This window comes from Hermetia illucens, chromosome 1 (assembly GCF_905115235.1).
Source record: "Hermetia illucens chromosome 1, iHerIll2.2.curated.20191125, whole genome shotgun sequence".
In the NCBI taxonomy this organism is placed as follows: Eukaryota; Metazoa; Arthropoda; class Insecta; order Diptera; family Stratiomyidae; genus Hermetia; species Hermetia illucens.
In genome coordinates, this window is record NC_051849.1 from 215,521,979 (window position 1) to 215,533,962 (window position 11,984).

At 45.3% G+C, this 11,984-nt stretch overlaps 1 protein-coding gene across 1 annotated transcript; it reads left to right on the plus strand.

Annotated features, from left to right (window-relative positions):
- Positions 1-316: 316 nt before the first annotated feature.
- On the plus strand, positions 317-11,755 carry LOC119657469. Its single transcript, XM_038064391.1, has 2 exons — positions 317-712; positions 10,908-11,755. Exons 1-2 carry the CDS (start codon positions 396-398, stop codon positions 11,410-11,412), a joined length of 822 nt encoding a protein of 273 aa, XP_037920319.1. The 5' UTR covers positions 317-395; the 3' UTR covers positions 11,413-11,755.
- Positions 11,756-11,984: the final 229 nt, after the last annotated feature.

Below are 11,984 nucleotides of genomic sequence, written 5' to 3' on the forward strand. Positions count from 1 at the left end.
GGCAAGCTTAGTTCACATTTACGGTGATAAAGCTCTAGCTTCTTGGGAGACGTACTAACGCCGTTTATATTTGCGCTTATCAGCGATACAGCCATGGTTCAACGGAATAATTAATGGACTGGGGAATAAGATTAACTAAAATTCAGATTTTCAAATAAAATGTATCAATTCTTTACGCCGTAGTTGTCTGAGACTAAATCGAAACTGATGAGAAACTCACCAGATAACATCGCTCTAAAGCGTGTCTATTGTAATTCGCCTTTAGTTTAAATCCGAAAACGTAAGTTTTCGAAATTATTTGACACTTACACCAATCTACATGCATTCACCTGCCAAATTTGACTAGTTGTTTTGCATTATTGGCGCAATAGTGTTTACGGTGAAAGTCATGAGAGATGAATTGTTACTGTGCGTATGCAAATTGCCGTAATAAATACGTTCCATGCTCGAGTATAACATTTTTCAACATACCCAAAGACTACAGACGAGAAATATGGATCGCGAATTCAGGAAACCCTTCCTTGGCAAATCTTAAAACGACAACACACAAACAATTTTGCGAAAAACACTTTGATCCGAAATATTTGCGGAGAAATTTCACGCGGACTTTATTACGGAAGGATGCTGTGCCGTATAAATATGACGAGCGGAAGGATACTTCCAAATCTTTATATGTAAGGGAACGACAGTTTACAGTGGACGAAAAGGAAAGGTGAGTTCTTTGTCTGATTTTGTAATATTTATGCCGGCTAAAGATCACACGAGCAGAGGCATAACCATCCTAGTCAAATCGGGACTAAGATCAAATACCATCTCATTAGATTCACTTGCTTCAAACTGCCTGGTAGTGGCGGCGAAGTCCTTCGAATCCTAATCGATTGTGTCTACTTTCCGGCTGGTACCGGTCGCCACCTCGCTCCCATTCTGTCCGGCTCTGGGAAATCAAGGCCAGTTTTGACGCTGCCCTCCTTGGAGGTGACCTCAACGCCAGGCATGTAACTTGGGGCGACCCTATTAACAATGAAAATGGCAAAGTTCTCTTCCATTGGCTCCAGTCAGCCCCATTCCTTAATGCGGGAGTACCAACCTTTCTACGAGGGTCTTCCTTCCTAGACGGCTTTATAATCTGGTCCAATCGCTCAGCTTCTGCCAGTAGCTGTTCACTCCGACCAGCATGGCTTCAGTCTCCCTATGCAGTTGCAGCAAATTTTCCCCTACCTCACCCGTCCGTACAAATGCAGACCCTTCAACCTGACAAACTAGAACGATTTTCAAAGGGTCCAAACCAGTGCCCTGAGTCTTCCCCTAGACAAATCGCCTATTCACACCAATAAAGAGCTGGCCACTGACATTAAAAACTTCACCTCTGCCTTCGAAATCACAATTGACAAGTGGTGGTTACAGATAACTGAACACAGAGAAAAAGCCTGACCGATACTGGATATCGCTACTGGTTTGGCTTTCCGAATGTCGACTTGCTAAGGAACTACAACCAGACACATTTCCAGGACGGCTATGGTCCTTCCATGCTACTTATTTGAGTTCACAGTCATGACGTCGCAACCCACGGGCTGTGTCTAAGTTGAGGCGAAAGGATCGTTTGGGGTACCTGCTGCTCCCTCGACGATTACCTACCTTGTCGTGGTGAGGGAGCTCAGTAAGGAAGATCCTCCAGGAAACGGGAGGTGACACTTGAAGCCAAGCGGTAATCAAAACCCCAAGCCAAGGTGTGACTATCGTGCCGAGGGCTGAATTGTCACAGGGGTTAAGATGTGGCCGTAGACGGTGAACTCTGGGTACCAGGCGACCCCCAGTTTCAACTAGCTTTGTCTTGGCAAAAAGGGGCTCTGTCGAGATCGACTTACTTTCCCCGGAAAAATTGAGGCCATGGTAGCCAACTATGAAAAAACAAAAACATAAACCTATTAAGCAAACACAGTTAAACTTCGATCGTGACGATCCAACCCCGAGTGAAGGGGCAACCCTCAGCTCATCGATGGAGAACCTGAGTCTAGACTCAGATTCCCGACTTACTCAAGTGGGAACCAATCCAATTGGGACCCAGTCCTCAACGGACGAGCCGAAATGGACCCTCCCGTCAGCACTCCTGACCCCGGGCTCCAATCGGCACCACTTGCTGAGGTTAAAGTTTTGACCATGGGTAAGCACCTGTCCACGGGCAGCAAACAGCCTCCGGGCAAACCGCCTTCGTACAATCCAACTCCGGGCAACGCACAACCCAAGAGCTGTGCCAAGGTTGAGGGGAAAGGATCGTTCGGGGTACATGCGGCTAAGGGGAAACCGAAATGGTAGCCGCCCTCGGACGATCCTAACTCTTCGACAAGAAAGGCAGCAAAGAGGGCTCGGCCGGCAACGGCTAGGCCTTCATTTGCAGTCAAGGCTATCGAAGCCGATGGATGGGTCCTGTATGACGACTCTAATCCATCCGGTTACGATACTGAGGAGTGCAAACAGCTTAGGAGAAAACTCCTCCTAGCTGTAAGGACTGCACCCTCGTAAGGCATCAAACTTTGCTTTAAGTCGGTAGGTGTATACCGTAAAATGTTACGGCTAAACTTTGCCGACGAAGACACGAACGAGTGGCTCAGGCAATATTGCCCCTCCCTCAACGATGTGTGGGAGGGTGCGAAACTATTCCTGAAAGGGATCTCTGAGCTTCCATCGTTAAAAAAAAGTCTTCCTTTGGCTTCCAGAAGAAGAGCGGTGCTGGGGTTCTGGAACAACACCTGGATGCCGCTAGGCAGCAAAACAGGAGAGAGCCGATAGGCCGGGAACTTTTCTCAAAATCGGCGTTCCTGAACCCGATGTTAAGAAGGTTCGGGAAAAATCGTGCTGCCGGCTCTACTACCGGTTAGGGAATGTCACGTTACAAGTGTCGGCTCCTAAAATCATTGAAAGAGACGTATAGCCCTCGGCATCTTCATCTGAAGCATAGATGAGGTGCCACATTTCCCAAATAAATTTGCAGCATTGTACAGCGACGACTGCACTTATCAGTCGCCGGATCAGTAAATGCAAGACATTTATATACCACATACAAGAACCGTGGGTTGTTGGTGGGTTAGTCAAGGGCATAAACTTCCAACATGGCTGCGAAGGTGGCTATCTCGCACTTCAGATCGCTAACTTCGTCCGAAGGCTGCTGAACGGCCGCTATGTTCGGACTTCCAAAGAACCCGCCTGGGTTGCCCTACGGGAGTCGACGCAGTCAGAGCGACTTTATCAAGTCATCATTAATCTTACTCCCACCCAATTGCGTCATTTCGCGAAGCAATTGGCTTGGAGTTCGATCGCCCAATGTTAAACCTTCCAGCAAGTGATCCAGTTTAGCTGACTCACTTACCGACAGCCGCTTGATCAGCTCTGTCTTCAGAAGAGTGTAAGAGGCCGACTTTACTACGTCGGCCACCAGTAAGATGGACTCCTCATCCAGGCCGACTATCGCGTAGTTAAACCGGGTCGCATCCGCCGTTATTCCGGACATCTGGAACTGTGCCTCCAGATGGACGAACCACAGCTTCGGGTTCCGCCGCCAAATTGGAGGGCGGGCACCTGAGGATCCGATGGGCTTGCCGCGTCTTTATTGTCAACTGACACCTCCAGAAGCTAATGCTACGACACGAGTTTCTGTCAAAGATGCGGAGATACCGAATTCTGCAGAGCCCTAATTTAACCACGGCAGTCCGCACCCACAAATGTCCGCACGAGCGAAAAAGAGAAACCAACGACGCACTCCGAAGCGGACGCTTGATGCGCAGACCGAAAAGAACACAAATAGCTCGCCAAAAGAGTGGAAATCCCGCGATGAAAAATTCCGCAAACACTATCGACGTAATTTCGCATTCAATTATAGATTAAAACTAATTTTTGAATTTTAAAGCATTCCTTAACTGCTAAATAGATGCGGCGACGTCGTCGAAGTCAGCCGGTTGACGTTTTGCTGCTACTGCACTTGTTGCTGCTGCTACTTTTCGGCCGGACCGTTGCTACGGGTACAAAGACGAGCCCTACCGCTGTCTGAGTTGGATGGTGTCGGCCGGAAAGCTCCAGCGATCGGTTACGGTCCGGTTCGGACTGGCGTGAATGCGGGCGGCAGTCGCGGGTGATTCGATTCACCGGGGCGGAGGTTGGAACTTGATATCCTTAGACTACTGCTGATCGTTGCCGCGGCTACTCCTGTTCCTGCTGCGTGCCTCTGCCTGCCGTTTCCTTCCCGTCAGATGTCCGCCGATGGCAATTAGACAGCTCAGGCTGTGGGCGTGTAGCGCAGCATTTATTCGCTCCGCTCGGGCGAGTTCCTCGGGGTCTCCAATTTAATGAGCAATTTAAACTTTAAAAGTAAATCCCTTTTCCGGGTAAATTTAATGGAAATTCCTTTTCTGGGTAAATTCTTTCTTTTAAAATTGTTTGTCCATATCAAGATCAAGATTAAGCAAACTAACTTCTCTAGAAAAATGCAACAAATTAATTAAAATAATTATAAAATAGTTTTCTGACTCATCACGCAGAGGCAACTCATTCGCAAATTCATTTCATATCCCATGTTTTCAACTTCACTACGCGAGAGTGCGTGTGATCACGCCGGCGGTTGGAGCAGAAGAGAGATGTGGACTCCCTCACCGCTGGCTCTCCACTCTCGTGGCGAGTTCTAGAGAAGCCGCGGAGAGCGGCGGCGGCGTCATCCACTCGCTCGTATCAACAACGTTCGAAATAAATTTCGACTGTTGTTAATCCTGCTGCGCCACAACCTGTTGTGTGTCAATGGAAGTGATTGACCTCGCTCCTGTATGATAGTCTCAAAAGACTTCCAGGCTAATTTGGTTAACGACCTATGTGATGGCGACACCACATAGATAAAGAGATACTATGGTGCTCTGTGTATTTCCCCTATGACGTTCCCAGTGGAACATTCATCAGAGCTATCGAATATGCCAAAAGCAGAGGCATGGGGGTAATAGCAGGATGTGATGTCAACGCTCCCCACATATGCTAGGGGAGTTCCAACGTCAATGCAAGAGGATCGAAACTACTGGAGTATCTAGTAGCAGAGCAGATCCTTAATCTGGGAAATTAACCCACTTTCTTCAACGTGGTCAGGCGAGGGGTCATCGATATCACGGTGGCATCCCCTGACATCGCGGCTCTGGTCGGAGAGTGGAGAGTATCAAACGATATGACACTCTCGAATCACAGACGCATTGATTTCGTAATGGCCATGGTTCCACCTCCACCCATTCCATTTCGGAATCCACGGAAGGCAGATTGGGTGACGTATAAAATAGAATTGAGCGCCCGAGTCACGATCCCTGGGAAGCGAATCAAATCTATTGCTGGAATTGAGAAGGCGACCCAGATGATCACAACTAGCATGAGAGAAGCTTTCCAAGAAAGCTGTCCACTCAAGATACCAAACAATAGTAAAACACCATGGCGGAACTCCGATTTGGCAAAACAGAGGAGAACGACAAGGATACTCTAAAGAAGAGCATAAGATCGGCTAAACGATGGAGACGCTTTTGCGAAGAGACTAACTCGCTGGAGGCTATCTCAAAACTGAAGCGGATTCTGGTCAAAGAACGTTGCAAGGATTCACGCAGCCGAGTGGAGAAATTTGAACTCATACCAGCAGCCATTGAAGGCGATTACGGGGATAGTACAATGGGCCTAACAATGACCTGAGTGCTCGGAGCTGTGTGTGCTCCCCAGTAAACGAAACTAACTAATATGACGTTTGGACTGCATAATCTTGCCCAATCCTTGCAGCGCCTTATGAATAACGTGTTACTAGGCCTTGCCACATTCAGAGCGGACCACTGTCGGTCATCTCATGCCGAGGATTGAGCACGTCTTCCTCGTCAAATATCGTCCTTACTATCAGATATCCAACTTCTAGCTGATGAGTAAATTAAAAATATGGAGTTGCAAAACATCCCCAATTCGGTTCCATGCCTTTACAGCTGTTTCCAATGATATTGGGTAGTTATTCGGTTTACCAAGAAGCGTCCATGGAAAAAATTAAGCCGTTCCTTCCAAAAATCATGCGTAAAACTGTCCTTGGCACATTCCATCGCTGTGTGCTCACCCTAGTAAGTTGTCTGACCGAATTTGCAATCCGGCATGGATTGTGGTCCTCAACATATTTTAGCGCCAGCGCTTCAGCAGGAGCCACAAGCAAAGCAATCTTTAGCCGTTCGGGATACCTGATCAACGTTTTCAGCAGATTCAGTTGGATAACGTTGAATTATTTACACCGCTGCAAAATTTAAAGTAATACTTGACCATGCTGTATCGTTTTCTTGTTGGCCTAAAACCATTCGTATTCCGGACCAATCGGCCGAAATAGTCACTCGCGAGGGGATATTGGGCTACGGAATACCATTGGTCATAACAACTGAAAGTAAGCTACTTGGATCCAAACGAGCCTGCATGACACCGTATCATGTGACCTCTAAGTCTGTCATCATGTGTTGCTAAGTCAGTAGCCTTTAAGATGATATCTTATCCACCGTCTGGTTACGGTTACAAAAAAAACCTCAAAAAGGATCTCGACGCCTCCTCAGCTGAGCTAGTTCACGGTCCAACTCTACGGTTACCTGGAGAAAAGTTCGTTGACGGCTAAATAGACGAATGTGACATCCACCTTTCCTGGAAAAGATAAGACAGCACATGAGAAAGCTTCAACCAAGCCCGATATCGCACCGTTCGAGCAGGACAACATTCGTTCGTCTTCACACGAGTTCGTCAGAGTGGACTTCGTTGAAAAGTCACTGACACATGCATGTATGCAAGTCCCCATTGTTGAGCGATTGTCGTCGTTAGTTTACACCATCCACGTGAATGGAAAAATCTTCGTCGTGAAGCTAAAACTGGCGTATCTTGCCGGAGATTCGGAGGATCATCTGGTACAAACCAAAGGGTTGCATACAGCCAAACCATTAAGTTAAACCTCCGAAGCAACAGCCAGATATCGCTAGTACTTTCGCGAGGAAAAATACCAAAGTCTGTCTACTGAGCACCTCAACTGGTGCAGTCCTATCAGTCATCTCCAGCCATGCTCCCGACTTCGCAACAACGATACGGAAAGCATCGGCAGGCAAGTAGCGGATCAATTTACCGGGCGCATCCTTCGAAACGATAATGAATTTTAGATGACATTGAATAAGTCGACATCAGGTTTTTATGCCATTGACAGCAAAATTCAGGAGAAGGATACGGGAGAGGCGTCTTCGATAGTGTGGTTACGTAATTCACATTAGGGAGGATTTACTTGCCAAGATTGGTATGAATATCGAAGCCGATCAGGCTATTGGGAGAGCAAAATGAGGCAAGTGACCTCGTTTCTGAGCGGAACAAAACCTGAAGAAGAAGATGTCTTCTCCGATTCGACCTGGCAATGGGCATGGGTTAATACCCGTGATTTAGCTACAGGGCTAGGTTGCAGAACGTGCTCCTTGCGTGTTTCAGGTGGCTGAGTTTTCACCAGAGAGTGGCTGACTACAAAGTTAAGGATTGGGTATGTGCTCGCTGCCTGTAGAATGTCTTCATCCCGCAGCAATGAAGCATACTAAACTATGTGTTTCGTGAACTTTGGGCCGGTCATATGCTACGACCGATGTTGTGGAACTCGGTAGTCGCCGCTACTGTCAACGACAAAAGATTGAGTTTGGAAAGGTCTTACCTATGTCCCTTTTTCTCCAGCCTCCTTGCCCTTCTTTATCTCCCAAGAAGAAATTGAACTTGCAATCATCCGGTGTAGCTATAAAAAATCATCGAGTCCTGACGGTATCTTCCACTTCATCTTCATTCTCTTCAATAACTGCCTGAATAACGAGCGATTCTTCTTAATACGTACTCCTAAAAAGTGTTGCTCTAGCGATCTCTTCGATCCAATATTGAAACAATTTTCGAATGCATCCTACTAATCCACATCAACAAGCACTACTACTCTTATCATTTCACTTAATCAATTCGGTGTCGAAAACCGTGTGCTTCGACGGACTTCGCTCCATGGACTTCCACTCAGGAGTCCCACAGGGCTCCATCCTGGGCCCCAAACTGTTTAACATCTCCTTCCACCTAAATTTCTCCTCATCGACAACGGTCCTCTCACATCAGGAAGAGTCCTCTTCGCGGACAATACCATCCTGTACGCGAGGGGGTCCAGGCCCCCATCAGCATTGCGCTCGCGCAAGATAATTACCCTGATTTGACTCAGGTACTTATTTGCAGCTGAGTCGACTGGTATCCGACATCCAGTCGCGAACAAATCCCTCTGCCACCAGTAAAATTTGAACCGGGGCCTTCCGCTACAACAACCCAGCGCTTTAACCACATAAGCCATCCGGACACACCCGTTTAACTGCTCAAGAATAAATGAATCAGATCAAACAAACATTTTTCAAAAAGCTCATGCCCGAATATCAGAAACAAAAAGGAGTAAAAATATATTTGCGTGTTCAGCGGTATGAAAACTTTCCACCTTAGCATAAGCAAACATATATCAATATCCGGAACCCTTGCGAGTGTTTGGTTCCACCAAGCTTCATACTGAAGAACTTAGAATCATACTTGACTCACTGATTCCAGTAAGATCCATTGCCATTCATCCTAGATGCATCTTTAAGGAAGCGCTGCCTTTGGTTCCCGCTGGGCTGGTGCAGTGCACATTAGCCCACGTGAGCCTTATCATCACTTTCTTCGGATTGCCTTATACGGAGGATGTGGGCAACTTCGCCACACTCATGCCATGTCTTTGCTCTCTTACTAAATCGTAGACCTTGGCCAAGTGGCTTCATATTGGGACAAGAAGTTAAGGAAAGTCAGACTGAAAATAAATACGAAGAAAATCAAGGTCTTTAGTTTAGTTGGTTGATAATTGAAGGCGTTGATCATTTTGAATAACTAGGAAGCGTCATTTCTGCAAACTTCGTTACGTTAATGATACGAACGGTAATTTGTTTACCGATTAATGGGCCGTGACGGAAAGGTAGCAGGAATATTTTGAGCAAAGTTCCACAGAAGAGTTGGTTTATCCTCCAATTCCATCTGCCAATCCGACTAAAGTTGAGGAACTACGGAACTACTGAAGTAATACACGCAGCATAGTTACTCATGGAGAAACACCATGAGAAGCATTACCCTTTTTACGTTTGGCCGTGTGCGACACGAAGCTAGTGCCAGAAGAAGTCGTGCGCTCCACCCAATCCGAAAAGTAAAGTTCGCAATGTGACGTGTGTGTCAAAACCGCTTCGTGTCTCTGTCGGTGTTCATCGGAGAAACGCCCTCTCACCACCGCTCTTTGTTCTTGTTATGGACACTGTCACACAGGCATCCAAAGTCCAGCCTCATGTACATTACTTTATGCAAATGCCGATTTTATAACGTTCAATAACAAAAATGATCTCAAGCAACTTGCCCAAAAATGGAATGACCATCTCATGCAACACGGTCTCGGAATGAATCTGAATATAGCATAATTTTTGCCGCCCGATCCCCATAGGCACTATCAATGGAGGGTTGCACTGACCGAAGAAAAATTGCGAGAGAGATGTCATCGATGGTGTGGTCACGTAATTCGCGCTAACGATGGTAAGCGACCAAAAGGCCTCCCAAAGCAATGGTGGCTTGATATACTGGATGGGGATTTGAAATTCTCGCGGCTGCATCCTGATCAACCCTTTAATAAAACAGAAGGGCGCAACTGATCACGACGAACCGACTCCACTTGTGAACGGGACAGAAGCTGAAGAAAAAGAAGAAAATGCAGTGCATGCATGTGACATAATGTTGCGATAGCATTGCATATCATATCGAACCCTGACATCATGTTCTTCATTCTGGCTTGTGCGAAGAGCGTGAAAGATGAACGACGAACCATAACATCTTTCGATAAACGACTCGACTACTTTGATGCCCTCCATTGCTCTGCTTACTGAACCATGTACCTTGGCCAAGTGGTTCTAGATTTCGAAAAGTAGTTAAGCAGAGTCAGATTGAAGATAAATACGAACAAACTCAAGGTCCTCAGTCCAAATGATTGAGAATCGAAAATGTTGATCATTATTTACGAGATTATCAAAACTGTTTCGTGTTTTTGACGAAACTCACTTTCCACTCATATTTGTAGGTGTTATGGACACTGTCACGTACAAAATCCAACAACCTGGCGCAGTACACACTGCTTTATACAGATGATGTATACGTAGAGTCTCACAACAAAGCTGATTTGGAGCAACTTATTTAAAAACGGAATAATTGTCTGATGCAGCACGGTCTACGACTGAATCTGAATAAAACAGAATTTTTAAATGCGAACCCAATAAAAAAAGGCATAACTACTGCAACTGTAATTGAAATTTCGTTAAATTTCAATGCAATTCTCCTTTTGAGTTGTTGATCCCGAGTCAGCTTGGTGAGCGCTTGTCGTTGAAGCGTCCCTGGTCGTTTCGCTATCAACTTATGATCAAATCGGTGTGTCCATTCAGTCTGGTGACATCAAAAATTTCCCTTCGTCCCTTTCACCACGCCTTTCGAGGAGGGAGGAGCACAGATATTTCTGTTCCTATCTCAGGGTTGGCCCACTCTGACTCTAACCACTTCATATATAAGGTTGCACTAATCGTGGAAAAATTATGAGAGATACAATAGTTTGGTCATAATTGGGGGTGATGAGAACTCACTAGCCAACGTTGACCTGAATATCGAATTCGATAGGGAATATCCCGAACGCTGACCTAAGTAGCGATGGCTTGATATGCTGGACGGTGATTTGGAGGCCTCTCGAGTCCACTTGGACAAAGTCTATGATCGAGAAAAGAAGACAATCTTATTTACATGGACTGACTTCCATATAATCTAATAAATTTTCTTGCCTTTCCCTCTTCCAGCGACACTGCTCTCCAATCATCCGTCGAGGATGAATGTATAATATCTTCAAATTTAATCGAAGATGACGAAATCATATATCAGGAATCTGAGGATCAAACATACGTCGAAGATATACAGTTTAAACCTGAGAATCTGCAAGAGTATACCCATTTCTCAGAATTACTAGATGAAAACACCGATTTCATAACAAGCATCGATGAAAATCCTGTAGAACAATTGGAGGATAGAATCTCAGAAACGGAGGAACATATTAACGATATCATCCAACCGTCCAGCTCCACGCAATGTCAAGAATCCACGGCGGACCGGGATTCTCCAACACAAACACTCCCCGTACAGAAAACAGTATCAAATGAAGACTATGACGAGGATCGACATTTTGCACTTTCGCTTCTCGGCTATTTTAAACATTTACCTCCTAGAACTAAGGCAATAGCTAAGTTGAAAATTCTACAGTATCTTACGGAGTTGGAACTTGATAATCATTCAGACGCGCTAAAATAAGTATTTCTGGATCGAAACTGAATGCATGAAACCTTATCCCTATCAAAATTAGTAACTGTTATGAATGTTTATTGATATTTAAATGTAGGGACTAAAACAATTTTCACTTCTCAAAACTTTCATTTGTTTTGTGACAGCATTTCTTCATGCACATAATTTCATTCGTTGGATATGCTCCAGTAATATCATGCGCTATAGATTATGTTCACAAATTTATAGGATCTATTGCTAGATCGACGACTGTTTATAACATATTTTATTCTTTAAATGTAGTAAAATAAGTGTATAATAAGTATAGCCAATTTTGTACAAATAAAAAGTAATAAATTAAATATTATTGTTACTTTAGCCTTCTCACTGTGACCACCAGGACAGCTTAGTCCATGATGTGGGTAGTGATTTCCTTGTGTTCTCTATTGGAGGAAATGCCGCCGAAAAACTTGACAACCCCTATCCAGGTGCTACACTCTTTCCAAGCTCCAGAAGAACGTACCACCTTGATCAAAAAGTGCCAACCACCCACGTGGTGCTCATACTGATCCGATTTAAGTTTTTTTTTCTGTTGAGTTACC

Bases quoted from the DNA above. Each gene is read 5' to 3' on its own strand.
- LOC119657469 (XM_038064391.1), top strand. From the start codon at position 396: ATGAATTGTTACTGTGCGTATGCAAATTGCCGTAATAAATACGTTCCA. The intron at 713-10,907 runs GTGAGTTCTTTG...TCCCTCTTCCAG, and splicing joins ACAGTGGACGAAAAGGAAAG to CGACACTGCTCTCCAATCAT.